This window comes from Magallana gigas, chromosome 6 (assembly GCF_963853765.1).
Source record: "Magallana gigas chromosome 6, xbMagGiga1.1, whole genome shotgun sequence".
NCBI classification, from domain to species: Eukaryota; Metazoa; Mollusca; class Bivalvia; order Ostreida; family Ostreidae; genus Magallana; species Magallana gigas.
This window is the reverse complement of record NC_088858.1, coordinates 52,691,811-52,718,424: the sequence shown is the minus strand read 5'-3', so window position 1 is coordinate 52,718,424 and position 26,614 is coordinate 52,691,811. Positions and strand designations below refer to the sequence as shown.

General features: G+C 33.7%; 1 protein-coding gene across 2 annotated transcripts in view; it reads right to left on the bottom strand.

Moving 5' to 3' along the window:
* Positions 1-26,614, bottom strand: part of LOC105330460 (neuronal acetylcholine receptor subunit alpha-10) — a 38,483-nt gene that overhangs the window by 3,236 nt on the left and 8,633 nt on the right. The window contains exons 3-4 of one of the 2 annotated variants that reach the window (XM_011432143.4): positions 13,906-14,051; positions 4,618-4,662 (exon numbers count right to left, since the gene is read on the bottom strand). In XM_011432143.4, the coding sequence (XP_011430445.1) occupies positions 4,618-4,662; positions 13,906-14,051 (191 nt within the window). Of the gene's footprint in view, positions 1-4,617; positions 4,663-13,905; positions 14,052-14,090; positions 14,952-26,614 lie in introns of those variants that run through there. The other variant, XM_011432146.4, reaches the window with a different exon arrangement.

Here is a 26,614-nt window from a genome sequence, read left to right as displayed (position 1 = left end):
AATGAACCACTTGATATAGAAATATGCGGCAATTATTGTCATATGTACATGTACATTGTGTTTTAACACAATAACGTTATCATTGCGAGTTTTACTTTCGATATACAGCGATGAAAAAAAAAAACCCAAATCGACTCTCGATTCAATGCAATCATGACTTGTAGCTACGATCTTTTATTATTTATAGTCAACATTTGACAAAAGCAAACTATCGATTCAAAGTTAATTTTTCAATCAAATATAAATTATGTTAAAAAAAATGATTCTTTGTTAACAACTACATGTATTAGAATGATATATCACTATCCCCCCCCCCCCCCCCAACAAAAACAAAACAGACAAACAAAAATCAAAAAGAGATGATGCCCATTATTTTTGACACGATGTTACTTGTAATCAGACCTACAATTATTTTTGACACGATGTTACTTGTAATCAGACCTACAATTATTTTTGACACGATGTTACTTGTAATCAGACCTACAATTATTTTTGACACGATGTTACTTGTAATCAGACCTACAATTATTTTTGACACGATGTTACTTGTAATCAGACCTACAATTATTTTTGACACGATGTTACTTGTAATCAGACCTACAATTATTTTTGACACGATGTTACTTGTAATCAGACCTACAATTATTTTTGACACGATGTTACTTGTAATCAGACCTACAATTATTTTTGACACGATGTTACTTGTAATCAGACCTACAGTTATTTTTGACACGATGTTACTTGTAATCAGACCTACAATTATTTTTGACACGATGTTACTTGTAATCAGACCTACAATTATTTTTGACACGATGTTACTTGCAATCAGACCTACAATTTTGAAGGGCCGTCCTTTCTTTAGTTCAAAATTTCAACAACAAAAATTCGGTCGTATGAAGATTTCTCGGTGTATGCTAATTATAATTTGATAATTCCTAGATAAGAATACAATTTCATGCTGTAAACATATGGGTTTCATTTGAACTCTTTTGTTACATTGCTCATAAACTGCTAATTTTACCCCCAAACCGATAGAATCAAATGCATTTAAATGTTTGGTTGGATACAAAATGATATTACATGTTGTTCTAAAGAAAGCAATATAACAGAGAAGGAGGAATATATCTAACAAAGATTGTTAAAATTCTCAACGATAACAAACTGACATCTGGCTCAAAAAGTGATTACTAAAGATAAGATAGGAAACCTCACGTGCTGAAATCGGAGCGAAGATTATCACGTTCAATATAAATTACATCATCTGTGCCTACTATGCGCTCTATATATACATATAGATATATGTATTTGTGATCTTAACGTTTTGCTAATAGGAGAAAACTGGCAATCAGGCAAGCCGTACCTCAATTGGAAATTGTTTACCCAATTGTTTTGGCTTAGTTCGGTCATTCCAAAAACAAGACTGAGTTAATCGTAAATCTAGCTTCGCATGGAGATAACAGATATTTAATTGAGCATAGACGTTTCTTTTATTGAGTAATGTAGAATAATAGTTTATCTCTCTTAATCAAAATTTTATAATCCCTGGGGTGTTAGAATCACTTGGATTCAGTTATCATTAACATTATTTATTATTTCAATTGTTTAAGTCATGTGCATGCTTCTATAAAGTATTTTTTTTAAAATCTTTTTTTTGCTGGGATATCTGTTTCATAAACAGTTACCTTTATTGGAAATTTATGCTGCATCAGAGCTTCACATACAAGTTTGTAAATACAGAAAAGTATATCTTGTTGACTCGAATTTTGCTTGAATATAAAGCACTCTACTTTGCAAAGTTGTGTATAAAAAAGAATGGCAAGTAAGAACATATTACCCACTTTTTCAATGGCTATCAAAACGTATGCGCCATGCAGATATTATCTCTTTTTTGTTTTGCCTCGGACTAGAATGTATCGACGTTATTGCATGAATCGCGTCACGTGATTGCCTTATAAAGGACTGTGCGGTATGGTCAAATATCTGCCCCCGATTTCAACCAATTTTTAAATAGTATCGTATAAAAATAAAATCTTCACAAATCATTGTAAAGAGGATGCCTATAACTTTAATCTTGATTTTAGTCACCATTGCTCATTCGCTGTTTATCTATGACGTCACTTAAATGACCTAATTCCCACAAATTTGCAAAAAAATGAAAATATTCTCATTTTTGCTCCATATTTTGCAATCGGAAGTATAGAGTGCAGGTCTGCTCAAGTGTGATTTTAACATATGTTTTTGTCAGATAGTTATACACATTATATTAAAAAATGGTACTTGAGCATGCCTGCGCTCGATGTTTCCCAGATGAAAAACCATCGGAAAACACCCATATTTTGCTACAAAACATCAATTTATCAAAATAATGCAATCTTCATGACGTTATTTCTACATTATGACGTCACTGTGGTGATAACCTTTTACACCTTTATTTCCAATATTTATTTCCAATATTCACCTTATTTTTAAAGCTCTTTTTAAAACTTTGATTTTGGGGGCAAAAAATGCATAAAACCGCACATAGTCCTTTCTTTACACGGCGAGCGTCAAAATTTATACGGCTATATGGCGGACGAAACGTTATTTGAGCTGATTTTTTACACTAACGTTCAACCATTCCTTTAATTTTTAAGCCACAAAATATTAGAGTGACCCCGGCCCCTTTGCCCGTAACGTAATATTACGATCATACAATGGCATCCAGGTTTGCACAGACGACTGACAAGGAAGGTAATTTTTAAGAGAATTAAGCTATGAATTTAATTGTTATATAATTATCTTTTGTTTTTTTACGTCCTCAACGAAACAAAACACTTATTAGGTTTGTTACTCGGCTCCCCCTCGCCTTGTATGAACTTTACCGACCCCACAAATTTCTGTAAACAGTCAGTAACAAACCTAATAAGTAATATTGTTTGCGGTCCTCTTTCAGTTGAAAACGCGATGTCGCTGTGAACTTAAAAGAAATTCTTAACAATAAAAAACATCACTGAATAGACTATTTAGCGACTGCAGATTGCATGAAAAAGTGGGTTATGTTCTAAGCAAGTTAGACCATATTAAGCAATATTCAGTAGATTAAGAAGAGGCTGAACTCGGACGCTTCACTCACTCAGCTCCCTATTAAATTTTTTTAAATATTATCTAACTATTACCTAGTGCACCATTTTGTGTAACGTAAAGAAGATGGGCGGATAAGGCGTGTAAAATGCCCATACGCGGTCGGACAGGCTACTGAAAAATTAAAGTATCAATAAATCTGATGGTTTTTTTTAAAATCATTTAAAACAATATATATTTAACGAATCATTGATTTTTAACCTGTAGGTATGTTCAATACTTGAAATATGTTGACTCAGACAGACGTATACGTATCAAAACCTGCAAATACTGTCATTTTTTTTTAGAACTTCAAGGCATTTTCTTTTATAGAGTGGGTCAGTGCTCCATATTTTTCTCATAATCTAATTAAGGTCTATTGGAAAACAAACCGATTTCAATCAACACAAACGTGGAGAGATGACCCACTATACATAAAAAATATCATTTTGTATCCCAACAATTGAACGTTTTGAAAAAATAATACAAGTCCGGTAGTTCGTGGCCTTAGTCAAACATAATATTTAAAAAGCCCACTTTATTGTGTCTGAAATGGCTCAGTGGTTAGAGTACTTGGAATACGCTAACCTTATATATCTAGGGTTTTTATGTTACGGGTTCGATACCACCAAAATTTCCGACAATATTTTTTTTTCTTATTTTTTGTTAAATATATTAAAAACTGACTAAAGTTAGAAATTTTGCCTTTGCAAAGTTGTATTATAATATATTTGAATAGATTTAATTGGGGAAAAATAAATTCAAAATTGTATTTCACTACTAAACCGAATGGGCATTTGCGCCATCTTATTCCCCCATCTTCTTTACTTTATTATTATTTTTTTGAATGAAAATTATTTTGTATTTGTACATGTACCTCTTCGGTAGGTCAAATTGATTAACATGTTTTTCATTGTTTTAAAAATTGGAAAAGTAAATCAAAATCATTATCCAATGAAAAATCTCTTTAAAATACCACAAACTTTGCATCGATCATTCTTCAGACTGTCTATATATCAACTTTAAAAAAAATTCACCCAGTATAAGCGTATATTCGGGGGTTTTATTAATGCTAGTAGCAATATTTGCAAATAATAAAGTATATCAAAATTCTTTTTTTTTTTGAGCAAGTTCTTTGAGATTTTAGATGCATTTCATTTGCAAGTTATAGCTGATATAATTTGCAGGTTTTTTTGAGGAAAGAATGTTTGCCAAAAAAATAGCCAAAAATCCCCCCCCCCCCCCCCAAAAAAAACAAAACAAAAAAACATACGTTTATCAATGTGAAAAAACTCGGACTTACGGTATGAAAAAAATATTTTAATTTGAATGTATCTATCCTTTTTCACAATTTTGTAATATTAAGTATGAACGCATTTCATTCCATACATTAGATTATAATTTTCAATCTTGCATGAATCTAACGAATTGAATATGCATACATGTATGACTTTATATCATCGCATACAAGCACTGCCATGCCATGACGTCACAATCCTACAAAAGTGATAGACTTACCTGTTCCAGCCACACGCTGGTAGTCAGCACCTGGTTTACCTCATCCTACAAAATTAAAACAACGAAAACCATTTCAATTCACTTATTCTGTTTGCGGCTATTTTTCTATTAAAACATAAAACATTTTAAGAGAGAGAGAGAGAGAGAGAGAGAGAGAGAGAGAGAGAGAGAGAGAGAGAGAGAGAGAGAGAGAGAGAGAGCTGATTCATCAGTAACTGAAAACATAACTGTTACAAATCAGTTTGATAGATACATGATTTATTCATGCCCAACGATCACTATGAGAAAAATTATTTTCTCATAAAAAAGCGATACAGGTGTAAAAATACGACTACATGGCATCGTAGAACCACAGGCGATCAGTTGGGCAAGTTCCATGTATCGCCAATTTTTATCTGAGCTTGTCGAAATACACAAGCAAACAACACCTGGGAGGTTTTAATACTTTGCAAACATCAAACATTTCAAAAATCGTACAGAAATCATCCGTGCCCTCATGTTGAGTGTATAAAAAGCTACAGTGTCTTAGACTTGTACACAGGAGATTTTGAAGGTATAACTGAGTCATTGAACTCCGCAAGATAACGAAACACGGAAAACAATCATTAAAGCGACTGTGTAGATTGTGTACACTGCACATAACCTAAAGGTCCTCCAGACATAAAAATTATAAAATATAGCATTATGGATATTTAAATGGCAAAGTAATGATACAGTCAAGAATATTAAAATAAAAAGTTGTAACTTATTTTGTCTAGACATATTTGCTATAATATTGCACTAAAGTTGCGACAATTTCGAAGGGTGGCGTGACTTTAGGTCTATGTGGACCAACGAATCGTGAATTTACTACGATCCCTTTAGGGTCCTGCAATAACTCTAAGCCATTTGTTGAAGAGAAAAACAAGTTAATTGGACGTTGGAAAGCAATAACTACATTGAAAAAAAGGCAAAGTACAGTTAAATAATGTGCTTTTCCAAGTTCCACAAAGAAGGAACGAAGGATAGTTATACAATCTACAGATTTAATATGCTACACATAATTAATTTCTAGGGATATTTAGTTCGTATTTTCGATTCTATTTAACAATTCTGTAATCTAAAATTAATGCTAAAAGTACATCGTTGTATCAAGTGCAATAGTTACTGTAAAATTTATTGAAACCATTGCTAGATATTTGTCGATCATCCTGATAACTTAATATCAATTGGCGTCTCCAGTTCACCGCAACAGCCCAGTTTTACTCGACAGCACGTCTCTATGACGTCACGAGCTTATTCCCCGATCCTAAACCAGTCAGCATGACACTTCGAACGCGTCTATCCGAGTACAAATAAGTGACCCGTGGTGAACAATGCAGTCTCTTGCGTTCTTACGTCTGCTGCACTCTACTAAATGAAGTCGGTTTAATGCGATTTATGGGGCTGGTTATCTTTTCATCAGTTTAACCTAAAGTACTCTTGCATCATGTTTATTTTTTTCCAATAAAGATTTTTCTTTCATGTCTTTCTTTACGTAGCAAATTTCCGCCAAATAATTAATGATATAATGAATTAGTGTGATTGCAGGCAAGATTGGACTCAAGTGATGATATGTTTTTTAAATATTATCTGTTATTTCCCGTTCCTTCGCCTGAAAAGAGATGACGAGCTCTTATCCAGTCCGCTCCCCCAGCTATAGCATCTATTGTGCTTATTTGAAGAAACTCCAGCTCATTAATTCAATCTTTGATCACATTAACAGAATTTCTCAACCGATTCTCGAGATGCCAAGAGGTTCCCGAAAGTATGATACATTCAAGCAGTGATTAAAGAGCATCGTTTATTAAATCTCGTGACACTCGAAATGATCGGTAGATTCTATCCTGAACTCAAAAGTATTTACCATCTCTTCTCACTATTCGCGATTGGCATAGGCATCGATCGCAGTGTTGACATGTTGTAATATAATTGAAAAAAAGTTTCAATTTTTTCCTGTCAAATCTCTTTGAGTCTAAATGTTTTGCTATAAAACTGTAACGTCTACTCAATCATAAGATAAGACCATGCAGTTTTATCAGAGTAGGAGGGAAATCGTTTTTACAGCAAAAACAATGGCTCCCCTAGTAGGACATTCAGAGATTTTATAAACACAGAACAAATATCCCCTTTCCTTGATATTCCCAACAGTATATCATTCGTTGCATAAAGAACACAAACAAGCACTTGGATTACGAAAAGATTTAAGACAAACGTAATAGCAAAAAGCGTTTAATTGAACGAGATCGACTGTTATAAAACGCGCCGACAATATTGCTCCCACAATTCCTAAGTATTCCACTGTAACGTTTTGTTTCTGTATTTATTTAGTCATTAATGCCAGTATTTTTTATTTCTTCGTTCTATTTGCTGATTTACCTTTATACCAAAACGCACATACATAAGCATTATTTTGTTTGGAGGACTTTGAGAAGGGACCGCTCCCTTGTTTTGATTCTCTATATCCTACTACAACAAATGTTTTAAAGTTACGGGCAGTGCAATCTCATTAACCAACATCTTTTGTTAACTACTGACTATTATAAAACGTCAATTTAAAAAAAACCCCACAAACTTCATTCATAACTTGGAAGTACTACAGCTTTCATGACAAAAATAGGATGATTTACCACCAAGAATGCTTTTGATGTTTTCTGTCTTTGTGTTCTTAGATGTTCGCAGACCATTGTTATGCAAAATATTCATCGACATGAAGCATATCAGATACCCAAATCAATACCTATACGAAATGAAAACAGAAATAAAGTACAATAAAAATATGGATTTTCGTTATCTTTAAAAACCGTAGAACTAGATTACGATCTGAGCGCGCATTTCGCCTTTTAAAAGACCCATTGAGACTCCTTGTGTTCAACCCGGGGTTTTCTCATTAAAGCTGCTCTCAACAAATTTAATTAATAAGTGATTGATTGCCATTCAAGGATACACGTGCTGTTGTTTTCTCGGTAGATAATCCCGTTGTCTCAAACTCTATTTTACGAAATCTACATTCTACTCACCCAAATCCATCCCAGAGTATCGTTAATGGGATCTTAATTGAAAAATAATTCCTCAACGACGGCTGGGCTCTGAATCTTACATAATTCCCGTCAACGGCTTGACCTTTGGATTAGAAGTCAGAAAAATTAAAATCTCTGCCAAATTTTGCAGACTTTTAATTCTGCTCCCATCATTTGAGCTTGGGGGTGCTTCGATAAAAACGTATGGGCAGACAGCGCAGTTAAGAAAAATATTATTGTAGAGGGAAAGTGACTTATTATGATGACGTATTTTACAAAAAATTAACCGAAATTTTGATTTCACTTCTGCCCTTATTGCTTCTTATTCTACCCATTTCCAAATCAATTGCGCCAAGTTCTATATGCTCCAGTTATTGTTTAAACAGTTTTATACCATCACAGTGCGGAACTTTGTTCTAATAAAACCATACTATCTCTTGATACTGCATATTTTTAAGTCAAGTATCATAAATACAAGATTCACAAGCGGTAATAACGACTTTTTATCTCGTAAATACGACTCTTAAAACTAATCACTTAAGAATTTTTTGATTCGTGTCTTTGGAGCCAAAAATTGTAGATCAAGTTTAAAGTGACAGAGACAATTCACAGACAATGGTAGTTAATCATTGTTTTTACGTATTTACTCTGTTTAGAAGGTGTTAAAAGGTAGAAAGACGTAGACAAGTGGAGGGAACAGATAACGATAAAAATTATCCATACACCTTCAAGAAAAACCGCGCTGGTTAATTAATTTTGGACAAAGTTTGATCTTTGCCTAAACCATAGCACACCACCTTAGTGATTTATTAACACAAAAAGTGTATAGCAACACCGGTCCGGCTATACCGACAGTAGCTGCTCCTTCTATATGAAAACCTGATAAAGATTAAAAGATGTGAAACATGTTCAGAGGCATGTTGATGGAAGAAGCACAAAACAACCCAGAAACCACATGTACAGGTGTTAGGGAACATCTTCATAGAACCAGTTCAAAGAAGCCAAACACTCGCTCACATCTCGCCGTTAGGGGGAGGGATTACGAGATTTACAGTTTACTAATTGGTTTTAATTGCGACGCACCGGTGTTCACCGAGTGACCGTTTAAATGAATATTTCGTATGATCTGCGCATCAGAAATTGTGTAACCGGTGAGTAAGTCTTTCTGTGAACCTGACTGACCCCCTGACCCCATAACAAGAAATGTATCGATGACCTTATTTCTCAGGAATTCGGGAAATTACAGAGAGAGTTGTTAATGCCACAAAAATACTTCCCAATGATACCAAGTGAAAACCTTTTGTTATATAACACAGGCATCTAATTGCTTACATGCTCATGCAAAGCGGGAGCAAACTCATTTACAAGAATGAAAAAGAGGTTAAACGTTTCCATGACAATTTTCTATATTCTCAATACTCAGATACAAAATCTATTACGTTTGGAAGATTTACAAACTTGAGATAACCCAGTAAGTGAAAGCCGTTACTCGCAATTCGTAATTTTTCATTATATACAGCAGTTGGCTGAAGAAGTGTTTTAAACATGTTTATAGATACTAGCATTATTAAGCAATTTAGACCATATCTCTAAATTGATGGATGTATTAGAAACTGACAGTTTTGAATACTGGGGTACTGGGTCACGGTTACACGGAATCACTGTGGGTGTTTTCTGACACAGAATTAGTCTGCACCAAGCCCTTTAGCTTTATGAGAATTTTAATTAGACGAAAAAAGACAGGTATTGCAACTATTACAATAAAGAAAGCTATATCTCGGAAAAAAATGCATATTTTATAAACCGTCTTCAAATAAGAAAGATTCAAAGAAAAAAAACACCAATTATTTTTAAAAAAATAACAATAACAACAAAACAGAATAAAAAGCCTCCAAAACACCCTCAAAACAGAACAAAATAAAATCCAAGAAAACAAACACACAATACCCCCCTCCCCCAATAAAAAAAACCCCTGCATACCAAGACTAAGTAGCTCTCAGCGTTATTAGTACTTTGATTTATGGTCATATTTTTCGGTATTTAAAATTCGATCAAACATAGCGGAAATACTCTTTAACAAAATAAGAAATGAACGCTTAGTTATGCCAAACATGAATATGTTGAGGATTTTATCAAAGATAGCGGTAAAACCATGGTAGAAACAAAGATTGTTGATAATGAATGAGTTTCATTGAAAAAAATCAGCCAAAAGACACAATTTGTTCAGGAAATACTTAAGCACATTTCCTGTGACTCCAGAGATCTGACCGAGTATCAGGAACAGCCAGAAAACTTTGGGAAATCGCCATAGTGGAAACGTTTCAAAGGAAGTGTGAGCATTTGAGTAAGATATGGAGGTTGTTGATTATCTCTGCAAAAAGCTGCATGGAAGCGAAGTGATCGGACAAGGAAATGCTCTCCATGAAAACCGTGCCATATCGGTAATTCCTCGATAATTAACACATGAAAGAACACTGTTCCGACCATTGAACGGCTTTGTATCTTGGGCAGTCTATCACTTTATTCAGACAACGGAAGCGGCAGACACATTTGCAATATGTGGCTCATTTGTTTTAATTCTGGGTCTCAGTTAAAAAAAAACTGGTATCAAACGGTCACTGAGTACATCTTTTGATGTTCTGTATCACTACATTGTATTTTTAAATATCAATAAAAATAACTTGGATATGTCTTTCATTTAAAGGATGATAATTAAGATTTTCCATGCTTATAAAAAAAACATTGGGCTGAATTAATCTGTCAATGCTTAAATCTACTGATAATCCATTTAACGGTACAGTTTGGTTTGGTGGCCAACACTTACTATTCAGAAATGCCCATGGGACACAAAATAAACTCGTCTCTTAGTGAATACGACGCTAAAAGTGGGCGTTCGACGGAACCATTGATAAATCATGATGCTTTAAGAACGAATTAATGCTTAGTAAATACCAATAATTCAATAGAATACACCAATATATTGCTCCACGGTTAATTTAGAGTCACGTAACAGTATTTGCTTAAGGTGGTGTGGGACATTTGAGGTATCAAAATTTATAGATCAAAGTTCATCGTATGTAAAATATAAAAATGTTTCGAATTTTCAAATAGTGCAATGCTTGTCAATAATTTAACAAATAAGAGTCATCTAAGGTTTTGAACACGACATAAACAATAAATAAATATATTACACTTTAATTCATCTTACTAAGCTGTAAGGCAAACATAAAGGTAACGTTAACAGTTTATTTATCGTTTATTACAAAAGACAGCTAGTGAAGTTAAACATTAAGATGCCATTAACCTTAATGAAAGTCACGTCCACTTGAGCACATTTTTTAAAAGAAATAATATACCACCTGGGATATAGTTTATATTTATGTCAATTTCTTTTATTTTTACAGAATTTACGAGAATGTTCTAACTGTTTGTAATTCATAGTGCACACTCTGCTTAAGTATATATCTTAAAATTAAATTGAAATTTAAAAAAAACCCGCAAAACAATGCAACTAATGTTCCGTCAGTGCCTTAACATAACTTGTAAAGCTAGATGTTAAGCTACATGTAATAATTAATGTAATGATAAGATATATTGGCCGATGTTGGTGAGTGGCTTAACATCAGAGCGTCTTACTACATGCAAGTGCAGGTCCCGGGTTCGATTCTCTGTTTGTTTGGGTTTTTTTTAAAAAAATACATTAATTCATTAGGTCGCTTCATCTAAGACACATGGAGTACGCGGATCATGTAGTACTACTATATCTAGTAAACACATCCTTATTCGAAGAAATAGCTTTGCCCTTCATTCACTTTCAACTTCAAAATCAAGACAAATTGATCATTTCCCTCCCGTATTCCCATGAAACAAGCGACTGTTTGGTCTAACATACAGGGTGACTACTATGGCAAGCCAAATTCACAAAAATGAGCTAATCAGAGTTTCACAGTCGGTAAACTAGGTTTCAGGGTTGTAAACTATAGTTTACGGACAGAAAACTTTAGTTAACGACGATAATCTATATTTTACAACTGTAAACCATAATTACGCGATCATCAATGTTTCAGAAATGTAAAACTATAATAATTAACAATAAAATAACCATTTGCGATTGCAAAACATAATTTATCTGATAAATATAGTTTCACGAGTGTGAACCTACAGTATAATTAACAACTATTAACTATAGTTAACGAATGCAAATTATAGTTTACAGATGTGAATCTATATATATCAGCAAAATCGATCGTTAACGTTATTTGCAGACAGATAACTTAGATTATCATTCGTAAACTATTAATAGTTTACAACCGTTAAATATGGTTTTGCAGATGAAAACTAAAATAGTTTATAGATCGTTAATTAAATAGTTACTAAATTGTTAACTATAGTGTAGGCTTCGTAAACTATAGATAACAATATACTATTGTTACCATTACTTTAGCGTCCGTAAACTACATGGTTGTATTGTTAACAGTCGATAAACCTAGTTTATCATCTGTGAAAATAAATTTAACCCCGTTAATCTATATTTCACATTCTGTAAACCATAGTTAACGCGATCATCATGTTTCAGAATTAAAATTTTAATTAACACTGAAAACAGCCATTTGCGATTGCAAAACATAATTTATCTGATAAATATAGTTTCACGATTGTGAAACTATGATTAAGAACTGTTTACCATAGTTAACGAATGTAAATTATAGTTTACAGATGTGAATCTATATATATCAGCAAAATCTATTGTTAACGGTATTTGCAGACAGATAAACTTAGATACTCATTCCTAAACTATAGTTTACAACCGTTAAATATAGTTTTACAGATGTAAACTATGGTTAAAGAATCGTTAACTATAGTTTACGGTTCGTAAACTATAGTTAACAGTCGATAAACATAATTTATCATCTGTGAAACTATGTTTACCTCAGCTTATTTTTGTGAATGTGGCGTGCCATTGATAACTGACTCGGATTGATAATAAATACAATATTTCTTGATAAAAATAGTATTTGGAAAGATGTTTTTTTCCGAACAGTAAAAATAAAATAAAAAATCATAGGAATTTGAATATTAAGCCTTACAGTGGGCTTTATTGACCTATTGCAAGTTAATACATGTATCTTGTTGTCTACAATCATTGAAAAAAAACACCACATTATATTTCATACGATTCTAAGATTAATTCAACAAAGAACCAATGATTGGACACCGTTGTGCACTCAGATCAAAAGCTGAAATGACAATTGTCAACAGGATTAGAAGATGGTCTAGTCTGATGAAGGCATCGCATGCACGCACGACTGTTCACTTTGAAATACTGGAGTGGTCCGACACCGAACCCCTGATCCCGAGGCCCGGAAAATCACAATTCTCCCGTAAACAAATAAGTAACGGCCTTTAACGTGCCCCTGCGAATATGGCCGCCCGAGGAGAGACCACTGGAGAGACTAATTACCGCAAAAGCTTGACAACGGGAAGCCAAGGAATATGCATCAACAGTGGCAAACAAGCCAACGATGAGGGCTTTGAACTGCAAAACTCTCTGAATTTCTTGTCAGATATATTTTTATGTGAGGAAAATATTTTCATTTATTTTTTTCTCTATATTATTATTTGCAGGATGGAGATGATTCCAGATGAATATTTTCTCACACAACGCTGAAAATATATTTTGCGAATAATTTTTGACTCTAAAGTACACGAAGAAAAAATAATTTATCAAATATTAATATATATCAAAACATTTTTTAAAATCGAAGATACATGTATATCAGTCGGTCGAAAAATCGAGCAACTTTTACCCTTAATTTTGGGCAATAAATACATGTACTAAATACATTGACTTGTATATAAAACTTCTATGAACGAGACTTGTGACAAATTTAAATAACAAAAAAAAAAAAAAAAAAAAAAAAAAAAAAAAAAAAAACCCACAAAAAACAAAAAACAAAACAAAATGTGAAACGATAAGTGAACAAAATATAGAACTTCAATTCCTTTCGAATTCAGTGTATGATAATTGACTCACACGCTGAAATTATCTGGAATGCATACAAAAAAAAAATTATTGGTTTTAAAAATAAATGTTCAGAAACCAATTTTTCCTAAAGATATCAATTAGCAGGTAATATGTTATCCTCCGTGTAGGTTCTTTCTTGGTCAAAACTACCCCACGTTAGATACGATTTTAGACAGAAGGGTTTGCAGCATCTGGGATGAGTACATAAGCAATAAAAGCACTTACCATATCCGCCAGTTGTATGAGGGTAAGTCCAAATTTGACTGTTATAACGTGACTAGCATTAAATACAGGTCTGGCCGCAGTGTCATAATCTTTCAAGATTTTTTGCAACAGTTTCTGCTCGTCTGGGATTTTTTTCACAAGGGCAACTGGAAAAAAGACAAAAGATAATAAGACATAGTTCTTACCATATCCGAAATCTGGGCCAGGGTTATCCCGAACTTAACGAGGACCACTTTGGACGCATTGTACACGGGGCGGGCCGCGGGGTTATAGTCTGCTAGTAACTTCTCTAGAAGCCGTTGTTCGTCCGGAATGATACACACGGACAAAACGGGAAACACGGACAGACACATCCAAGCCAAAACAGGCATGCTTAATACTCCAAGTCTGTAGTCCCATCTGAGGTGTTAACGTAAATACATCTTGAGATGCTCCCAGAGTCAATAATGTCACGAGCTCTGGTGATATGATAGATCCTATAGCTCCTGATCTTTGTCTATGTATATGATAATCAGACACGAATATTTGAAAGGTATGAAAAATGTGGCAGATTCCGTATCATAGCCCGTTTATCAAGCAGCAGGCGAGGAACATGTCTGAATGTTTTAATTGAAGTTTTTGATCCTCCCCGTTATCATGCAGGTAAACAAATCTTTTGAACAGCTTCCGTAATGATCCTAGCGTCATTTGTGCGCATCACAACACATCGGCGAAACGTCAAATTCACAGATCAGCTCGAAATGCGCTCCAAGCATATCTCAGCTGATTGACAGCCAATCAAATCGAAGAACAACTAGATAAAAAGATACCATCGGCTTATGCAGGATAATTAATTTGCTCAGTACTTCAATATGTAAAGACTAAAACTGAATGCAAGGTGCGCGTGGAAAATAAAAACCAACTTGTTCTTAACATGAAACTAATAGACACCATACTATGTTGAAGATATTTCAATGGATCTCTGATCACAGATCTATTCGATTCAGAAAATTACCAAAGTTTGAGGAACATTAACTCAATAGTTGTTTAATTAAGCAGCGGCCGTGGATACTAACGGGGTGAGGGAATGCAATGAATAAATACCGAGATCAATCTGGCAACGATCTGAGTCGGCGGGGGGAGGGCTTACTGAATGGGGTCGATTTATCCCCCACGTAACAGACTGCAGTCACTGGCCATTGGTTGTGCAGTTTCAACACTTCAGTTCGAAGAGAATAGAAAACCGCATTCTTCCTTCGTCTTGATGAAAATTTAAAAGAGGTTAAAAGTTTATATCATATCGTTATTTTTTTGCTCATTCTGTAAATGTTCACAATTAAGAACACGAATAAGAAAATTACTATTCCAAGGTTTCTTGTATTTCTGTCTTTTTTTATTAAACAAACTGTTGTGAACGTATTGGTAAAATGGAATTTTATTTAGCTTCTATATGTTTATTGGTAAGTGTATTATTTTAAATCGTATAACAAAAGGAAAGTTAAGATGCACTTTAGTTGGATTGTATTAAATTATTTTTAATAGAAACATGACACATGAATCATACATGGAGTCTTCTTCTGATAGTACATTGATTGTATATTTTACAAGCTAATATTTGAAGAAAAAAAAACTGCTTCAAATATTTATTTTAGCTAAAAGGTAGTGTATGTTACTCAGAGTTAACTCTAATAATTAACTTAAGCAAGAAAATGAGTGAATAAATACATTTTATTCATTAGAAATTATAATTTATTGTTAGAAGAATTTGTCTAATCATTTTTCGTTGTAAAAAAAAAAATTGTGCATTCTTTTAATAACATCAATAGTTTGGAGATACGCGCAAGAATTTCAGAACTAGTTGAAGGCCATGAAACAAATGAAGCCCAAGGAAACGGAAGGAATACTCCCGCTGTTTCATCTGAAACGTTTTGTCCATGCATCTAAAACCGTCAATACTACACATTGACATTGCGATTGGAGATCAAACATTCGTGGAGATTTTGGTGTGCAACACATTAACCTTCAGCGTATATGATATTTAGGGGGCGGAATAGAATCGATTGAGGGGATTGTGTGTATCGCATTCTCTCCACTCCCCCACTGTGAGGGAATGTACAATTACATGTAGCTGATCCGCAGTGGGAGATAGAGAGATTGCATGTACACAGACCAGCTTTATTCTAAGGACAACTGACAGATATTGCATGATGCTTCTTCACTTCATAGACAACAGTTGACAACAATAACTGACGTAGAGGTAGGTGCATGTCTGAAGACAACGTGGCATTGACGACAACAACGTTCGTTGTTGGTGGGCGTTCCTTATATATTTATTAAAAAAGTTATAAACTATAAAACTTGAAATGCAGGCCAAACACACTGATTAGTAATCATCCATGGAGAACCGCCAATGGACTTGATGATCCAACAACCAAAGGTGACAACCCTGAAAGCGCATTGGTGTGTCAACGGAGACCAGAAAGTTTCCCATACATGTATATTGCGTGTCTTACTGTTACAACAGCAATATCTAGTTCTCAAAAGAGACTCATATCTAAATGACACAACTTTAGATGTTAATTGTTAATCTGAAACGCATTTTGGGGATGATTCCTGTTTACGTCTTTACAACAAAACTTTGTTAACATTTTGTGAATATACATGATACATTTGTATATAATTATTCACGACAACTGCATTAATGTAATAATTAACATATATAACCACATGTAATTTTACCATCTTGCCATTTATCACACTGTTGACTGTGGCCAAACAATGGATGGGAACACGAACTTTATCGGTAGATGGAATTACCAGGAAAACGGTGAAACCTGTGTATCCAAGCAAGACCTTATACTGCCCGACATGTTATTTATTATCAAACTATGAGGTAAGATGACAGTTACAGACTAATATGCATATCTCTAAAGACCATTTTACTCTATGACTGTTTCTTAGAAATAAAGTCAGCTGTTTTAGTTAACAGGTTAAGTTTAATATTGTCTAAAAAAATAAAGGTCCCAAAATCCACATACATGTAATAAGACCTTTATCCTAAAACGTCACAAAATGTTTTTTGGATGGCATGGGTTGAATTATTCACAATGACTATTAAGTTTGTTGTTTGTTAATTACCGGAATATCAATAGTGATTCGCAAGTCACTCGTTGATTTCCTTTTTTAAAACTCAAATAGATCCTCTCCAAAGTTTCAGTATCTTTTGCATGTTTAAGGTCAAGATCTAGTAAATAAAAGGTACCTTCAGGTTAATAAAACTTAAGATATAAATTCTTTCAACGTTGCCTCATAACACTAGCTTTGTTTGAAAGGGCGTACAGTGGTGCTTAAAGTTTTGGTAATCACAATGAAAAATCATATTTTAAATGTCTTTTTCAATGAATATGAAGGAAATAAGGAACAAATTTCGGAGATTTGTCCATAATTGACTAAAAATATATATATATATATAGAATGCCTACTGTCTCTCCAAAAATTATTTTAAACAAGCTCTTGACTTCCTCTTCAAAGTGATGTCAAATTGAATGTAGATACCGGGATTTCTTTTCCCATGATTCAACATAGAACGTCAAGAAATTGTTTAATTTTTCTACATATTGATAATTCCTTTTAAAACTGTAACGTACGGGGAAAAGATTCTTTAAATCAATTATGACGTCATAATGGTTTAAGCACCGAAAGCACACTCTAGAATCATTTACTAGATCTTTAAACCATTTCTGTTTTAATATCATAATGGCATATTATTACGTCAAAAGACTCGCTCCCCAGTGTACTGTGTCTTATGCCACTTTGATTTGTTGAATACGTTACTCTTCCAATGCTACATGTAATACATTCACAAACCCCACAAAATGAGCATACCGATATCATATTTGAAAGATGATGGAATTCGTTAAGTGCGATATGAGTGTAGCCATTTGAAAGCTTTTAATTTTTATGACGTAAATGAATGTCAAGAACGTTCTAATGTCAAGGACACAACAGGGACGATCTACAGCTTAAATGGATCAGGAAAGGTAAATATTTACTAACAGCCATGAAACACAGTCTAATCTTTAGATTCAAAGTTACAACAACAGTTTTGTTAGAACGTTCCTTAAAGAATATCAAATATCTGCAGTTATAAATGATTCTTTATTCCGGATTCGACAGTCGGATGAGGGGATCTTCATTTTATCACGAGGCTGTCCTTTCCTGGCCGATGTTTGAAACGTTCAAGACCCCGGTTTGACGGGGAGCGAGCGGACAGGAAGACTCCATGCTGATTTCCCATTGATGTGTTATGAAATGTGTAGAAACATAGAGGTCTAAAAGTCTACTGTTCTATTTACACAGGAAACAAAGCGCTGCAATGATAATGGAACCAAGCAAAGAGCCTAATCCACGCCGATACTAAACCCTATGCTTTCCTTGCATCTGTATCTACCAGAGGCAATAAACATAATTTATCTAGGGTTCTTCAATGTGATAGTGTTGTCCCTCAAAAACTATGCATATTTTGTAAATGAGTAGTGACCGTCCAATCAACACTATTTCATATTTTATTTTCAAAATTGCAGCTTTACAAAGCCTGTTACTGGCATGTTTGCAAGCCATTGAGTACGGATCTGCAACCCTTGGTATGCAAATACAGCTGCTAGATGAACTCTTTTCTCAGAGCACAGAGAGAGAGAGAGAGAGAGAGAGAGAGAGAGAGAGAGAGAGAGAGAGAGAGAGTTATGAAATCCATAGGTAAACAGGAACCGGTCAGGTGATCCCTCCAATATATATGTAGATCTACCGAGATCAATCAATGCCTATTAATGAGATCTGACACGGAAGTCAGACTTGATCATTCCCTGTGTATCCTTGGTGTAGAGGTCTATAGAGGACAGCGAGGGGTACGCGGGAACCCATTGATACAAAGGGGCAATGTCCTCACAACTCATATCATGGTCCGACGCTCCCACAGAGTAAAGCATACTCAGTTTGTTCTCCTTGACAATAGGACCGGGTTTACACCGGGGCTATAGAACTCTTGCTGCTTTTCTACTTGGAATTAGGAAACATCCATCTATTAGGAATCCGCTGATCGGATTGGCTAACATTTCCTATTACAAGTAATTCTGTAACTTTTGACTTCCACCAACCGCATTTTAATGAATATCAAGGACAATGGCTGAACCTAATTTCCCTTTTAATATAAAAAGGATTACGCAAATAATGCGAAGGTTGGGATAACATCTCTGTCCTGCGCTTGAACTAACTATACATTACCAAAAGGTCATTCTGGAAATAGGTACTCAATATTGTCCAAGGTGAATGGGATTATGTATGTTTTATTACCCTACAGATTGAAACACTTTTTGTGGAAACTTCGCTACCTTTCATGATAACATACTCTATAGCCCCATTGATCTTGCGCAATTGCAATATAGAAATTTAAGTTTTGAAAGTTAGGTTATTTTCGTTTAATTTCTGATTTCTGTAAAATAACCTATACTTCTTGCTCATTGCATTAAATATTTCCCAAAACTGAAGGTGTATAATCAAATATTCATCTCGACTAATTTTAATCAATGTCTATTCTATTTATTTTATTTTCCATTTAGTTGCAAAATTCTTAGGTTAATATTAAAGAGTTTGTTGATTCTGTTCACAATATTCTGAGTATCGGAATACAAGAACTTGCTATCATCAGCTCTGCCTACCATGATTTCAGATAGAAGGTAATAAATATCTAAACGGCAGAGTTCACCTCTAGTTAGGCAATGTTCCTAAAAAATTAAGATACTAGTATCATATATCTCCTGGTTTGAAAAATTCTTTATAGATAAAGTTTGAAGACAAAACTATTAGGACACCAATAAATATGAGAGTTAATAGTTTGTTTTGACATGTTAAAAACACCAGACACCAAAATTGGACAGATTGAAAAAAAGTAACGGGATATGTTTGAAATTTATTGGGTGTATGTTCTTTTTTTTTGTTAGGAGTACACGAAATTTATCTCTTTAATCGTCGTTTTACGAAGTTTGGAGGAAAGGATTTCGGTTTTTTGAAATATAAAAAATCAGATTCTACAGGCATTCCACCTATGTGATAAAAATGTTCATGTATTTTATTGCGCAATTCCTGACTTGCAGGGGGCCTATTAACAAAGGTAAACAAAAAGACATGCAATGGTGAACATTTTAAAAACAGCGCTATACCAGCTTAAGGTTATTTATCTTGGAAAACAATCCCAAACTTTCAATTTGCTATATACAATGTATTTATCTACAATCATTCTCAATTTATATATATTCTTTTATTTTATTTTTTTCGCATCCTAAGAAAATTTAACTACGGAAATAAAAAAGATTCCGCCGATAAAGTGGCTGAGGGATTGCTAGAATATGTCTTTGATCAATCAATGGCACTGCTATATTTAGCGGAAGCTTCGATAGACTGACAACAAAGTAGTGCCACGACGTCTCCAATCAGAATACTACGAATTACTCCGCATTCATCAGCTCGCAATTCATTCATCTGTCGGAATGGTTTTACCAAATCAAGATCATGGTGTACATGGAAAACTATTTTTTGTATATAGGTCTGCTTTCACATAGATTCAATAACAGTTATACATGTATACTGTCGTCGTATCAAAACTATCAATTTCAAGGTTTATTATACTACTCGATCAATTCACTTGTTATGGTTATATGCAGTATATGCAGATATATAATCACCAGTACATACTTGGAAAACGTTTGCCGAGCTTGTACTAAATACCATAAAGAATCTCACGTCTGCGTAAAGAATTTTCCACAACTCTTCTCAGACAGTTTTTAATTAAAATACATATATATATATATATATATATATATATATATATATATATATATATATATATATATATATATATATATATATATATATATATATATATATATATATATAAAGAATCCAATGAAATTTGATTTTTGAAATGAACAGATAAATCTGATATAAATTCATTTTTGTTCCTTTCAAATTCATGGTTGTCAAAGAGTGTTGAGCAATTGAATAAAGCGTAAGATTTAGATCTAAAGTCGACAGTTTGAAGGCAATTAGGATTTTAAAACTTTTACCTTTACATGAATTTCAAATGTTATTTTAATGTAAAAACTTGTAGAATTTCTGAATTAGAATTTAACAATTCAAATTCAGAAATTCCAACACGGTGCCCAGAATCGTTTTAATAACAAGATATTCTGACGAAAACCTCTATCCATAAATGTCCTTTAGATACCTGTGGCAAAAATGAGAATTCCAAACCATTATACAAAACAAAACCAATCATTGTCCAGTCGATGACTGACCCCTAGTTATAATGATGTATTAAGACTTCAAGGAACAAAAAAATGTGCACAGGATGAGGAACGAACGGTCTGTGATACTGTTTTGGGGGAGTTTGTGCATAATATGGAGATATTCGTATTTTAAGATATTAATGCAGAGGAAAACTAATATTTAATACTTAAAAACGATTAATCATCTGGACAGCGGACGTGAACGTTGCAGAAATGCATTTTGCTAGTTAGACCTAAACGGGGAAATATTATACATTAAATATGCATAAAAATTTGTTACACTGATTAAAAACCATGTTATTCTGTAGTCTTTACTCGATATTCAATTTATCTTAGTTCATGAAACCTTGAAAGAAATACTTTTATTAATGAAACAATATATTTTAAAATATAATTTTCTAAACACAAACCATACTTAGTTGCACACTGATTAAATGACAATAAAAATAATGAGAAAATCAGTTAGTTAAGACGACCACAGAGAGGTTGATTCTTTCATCAACAATTGTAACAACTGCAATGTTTAGAAAACTATGTTTAGAGGCTATTACAAGAATTAGATTTATTTAAACCTACAAAATATTTTGGTTATGATTAGAGTTTCAGAAACAAACAGCTGAAGACACACATTGAGATGCGATTCACAATGATAAACTGCTTTCTTAACTCTTAATTCAGTATGAGAAGAGACATCGCCTGTGAACCATTAAGTCTGTATCTGAGATAGAAAACAGATTCAGTGTATCAACACTGTAGCAGTGTTTCTTACTAGAGTCGGCAATGACATAGTGCATAAATATTGTGCTCTTAGAAATGATGTTACTGGAACTCTAGGGTTTGATTGTGTAAATAGCTTATAAGAGGGTAAAAAGAGGTTCCTAATCGAAGTACTTGTCATTTACAGCTTATATATACCGCACAATAGACAACATTACAGGGAATCAATTAGCGAAACCCCCAAAAGATTAAAGTGGTGAAGGGAATAGAGAACAGGTGCGCTGTACGGTGACTTCGCACTGCATGCTGATGTTGCGATGTGAATAAGGCAATATATTACGCCAAGTACTTTCACTGGAAAGGTAATAATGAATAAAGCAATAGCTAGACCACTGGACAGGAACATTCTAACCCAAAATGGTTAAATCAAAAGCTAGCTCACTGACTTGCACTTTCTGGCTCGTAATGGATATAACAATAGCTAGCTCACTAATAGGCACTGTCTAACCCATAATAATAATGATTCACATGTTAGCCACCTGGGGATGGTCCACTAACCAGACCACTGGGAATAAACCACTAACTGGCCCACTGAGGAAACGATCAAGAGCTTAGGGTCAGTTTAGGCTCAAGCACTAGTCGCCTACGAGGAATTACTTGTAAGACCATTATTGACCATACACTGTGAATCAACCACTGTTCAGCCAATGGGAGATGATAATGTGAATGGAGCACAATTCAGCCCATTCTTTTAGAAGACCCACAGGTGGAAAGCAGTTGGTAAATCACTGAGGTGGGGGGGGGGGGTAAAAATTGCGAAGATTTATAACATATGCTGAAAGGGATATATTTAATTAATAATCGAATCTCTAGATATTATAAAACCTATGCATATAGCAAATGAATACTTTTAAACTCATATATATATATCGTAAGTATGACTAGGAATTCAGTTAAGAAGTGGTTCATTCGAACAAAAATATTTTTAAAAAGATATTTAAATTTTGTCAATTTGCTTATTTTTATGCAAGTCGCAATTTGCTATTAAAGAAAGGTATGTCGGCACTTGCTTAATTGCTATCATTCTGTGTTTAAAAAGTTGAAGAACAATAAGTATTTTCACATGTCAACCAATTCGAAATCGAAGTTATGTCACAATTTAAGGACCACACAAGAAACGTTACAATGGATTCCATAAAAGACTTCAAATAATCAGTTTAACGTCTAAATTCTTTTGTTTCTGTCAAATGTTGACTGAGCATTCCAGAACGCCCAGCAAAATCCTTGTTTCATTGCCAGTATAAATAAACCAAAGCGGCATTATTGAAGAACTGTGACGGCATGTAACCTGTACTTTTGTTTAGGTAAAACGGTCACATTAACCTTGAGGGGAGATAAACTTCGGGGGAGGGGGGTGATACAGACACCTGTAGGTGTCGATAAATGTCAGTCAAACGGAACAAAACGGTAGGTACCGTAAGAAGCCCCTCTAGCCGGTTATGCACTACAGCTGCTGCTTGGTTGCAATTCCTCCAATGCAAATCACAAATTCCTAAACATCTAAATACAATCTCCCATGATTACCAATGAAGCAATTGTAGCTTAGCGGCTAAGACTTTTACTTTTGCAAAAGAACATTGCCTGAGTACTGGAGATATAGAAAACGTAAGAGTGCAACGTCTCAATCTTTTATAATATATACAAAAGTATGAAAAAAATATGCACTGTATCATTTCTTCGATGTACGCCATGAAGCTTTAATAATGTACCCTCACCCTTTTTTCTGAGGGGCCAACATTATTGTAGCTAAATGCTATACGTGTTCCTTTTTCATGAATTTCATAGATAACTCTTCAATTGACTTAATGTTATAAAACGTGTCCCTTATTAAAACCCTAACTCTTTTTGTAAATCTAATATTCCAGTAAAACAAAATAAAACTGAAATTTGATCGAAATTCAATTTCGAAAAACCAATAATTCAATTTGTTTTTACAAAGTTATGTTAAAAAATTGCAATAGAAACATCTGCATGAATTGATTGAGTTGAAATATGGTTGTTTTCTGAGCAGTGAACTCCTAATGCATTTTGAAACATGAAAATCTATTTTTCACATTTAGCGACCCAGGTCGGCCTAGGATGATTATCAAAGCCGTGTCATTGGGTACAAGAGAGTGAAGCCTGCTGCTTCTAGGGGAAACAGATACATGTGTATGAGAGTTGTTTTCCTATTTTGTTATCAAAAACCTTGAAAACAAATATCTCCCATGACGAATCACATTAGATGAATGTTCGCAAAAAAGCAAACTCGTGTAAAATTCACATTTTTATTATCTTCTTTTATTGTTTATTTATTCACTGTACCTTGTTGCTTCCTTCGAAATACAGTAATTATTGCATGATTAAAAATAAACGCAAATGTGAACGTTAATGGAATGTTAATAAATTGTGTAATTATTGTTACTTTCTTTTTATATTCGACATTGTTTATGAAAAAAAGCTCTAGGAAAGAATTTTAGGAAGTTCACAGAAAGGTCACAAATACTGTTTTTTATTGGAAATCTACATACATGTATTCTGAACATGCTTTTTTCAATATATTTGGTCCTATAAACGAGTGTTTTGATTGACACACAACTTGAAACAGTTTTTATTTATTCATTGATTTTAAGGTCACTTATTAACCAAAAGGAATCTAAAATCAAATCAAACTATATAATACATACAGAAAAAAGTTTACTCTACATTTCTTTGGTATAAGTTGAATCAAAATACTTTAAATTTGTTAATTTAACTAATTTTGGATAGTTAACCATTTATTTTGTCAATGCAAACTCATTCATTTTTATTCCTGCTATCCTATTTTTAATACAATACACTTATCTCTTTGCCATGTATTTGCGTAATTCTTTAAAGATATTTTTACTAAACAATGTAAGGCATTAAAAATACCTCATTTTTGTCATTAAAGCGCTTTTATTGTAGGCGGTATCGTTTAATAGAACAAACCTTCTTCTTAAAATAATGAAAATGATGAATGTTTGAATATCAAACCGGATAGACCAGTTCTTAGATTCTGAAAGTTGAGCAGTCCCAGAGGCAAAATATATTTGTTCTCTTTGAAAAAAAAGAAAATAATATAATGATATGGTATTTGATCAAATATCTATTTTGATTGGAATTAAGGAAGTTCGTCTCTACATAAACATGATTTTTTATAAAAACAAATACCTTCTATACCCCCTGCGAGACATTTTAACATAAAAACCAACAGTGTGTATTATTTATCTTTGGTCTCACAGACGTTCTTTGTACATTATTATGACATTTTGTGGGATTCTCGATGATTATAAATATTACAAAGCAGCAGATACCTAAACAACCTACGATCCAATACAGCTATTCAATGGCTGTTTAATCGGTGATCCAGAACTATCTCAGAAGTCTAGAAACCTAGAAAATCAAAGTTTGGACTAGTACCGTGCCCCATTATCTTGCCGTCACCCACGCAATTATGTCATTGCAAACCATAGAGTGCATGAAACGCAATCCAATACACAGCGTCAAACCCAACGTTTGGTTGCTCTCTAAATATTGATATAACCGAAATCCTTATCATGGAGTGAATGTTTTATGCTTCCTGGATATTCTTTATCTGTCAACAGCATAAGTATTTTTTTAATTGTAATCTAAGATTTCTCAGGTTTTTAATTTTTTTTTCTTTCACATCAGAAAAGAAAAGTGTATAAAAATGTCAAAACTGACAATAAGAACTAGGTTAATTTGAGTTAATATAGATTAGAAATATCAAAATTAGTGGGTCGCTGATTTAACTTTTTACTGGGTTCGACTTTAATTAATCACGTGACACAACAGATAGCATGTTTCGTAGCACAACATGTATGAGTAGTGTGCGATTTCTTTGTAGAAAATAAAATTGACAGCTCTCCTCTACATTAACCCTTCTATCTTTCCAAGCTTTATTCTCCTGGCGCTTTTGTAGTCGGGCTCGGCCTTTTATCACACATCCCCCACAAGTAGCACCGCTAATAGTTTCGCTTTTGTTCTGCCTTTCGGACCTCGGAGAAATGACTTCTCCCCCACTTCCGCTGAATTTGATTAAGTACATATACACTGATTCATTATCACGGACCTGTTTTGATGCAACGTTTAACCTTTTTATTGGGGAGCTGTCTACGTGTGACCGATTTCTGCTGGGGATACCAACATTAAATAGTTAATATCTTGTAATCTAACAGTTTGCAAGAACAAGGGGTCGGAACAGTGCTATACTACAACAGCGAAATACGCATAAATTATAAAACAGACCGATAAAAATACAGATAGCCCGAGATCCGAAAATTCATAATAAAGTACATATAACCTACCTTCAGGGGGAAAATCTCAAATATAATTTTGATAAATAAACCTAAGATCTTAGATTCTTTTGATAATATCAATCTTCGTACATGGTTTTTTTTTTCTGTTTCATGATAATTTGTGTATCTTATATTTAACCTCGATATCTTCTTTTTGTAAACAATTTTCACCCCCCCCCCCCCCCAAAAAAAAAGAAGATTGCATTAAGCAGGCAGTTATATATTCGAATCCCATGTACTAAACTCATATGTAATTGTATAACAGGTATCAGATATACGTTTTCTAAAACAAGC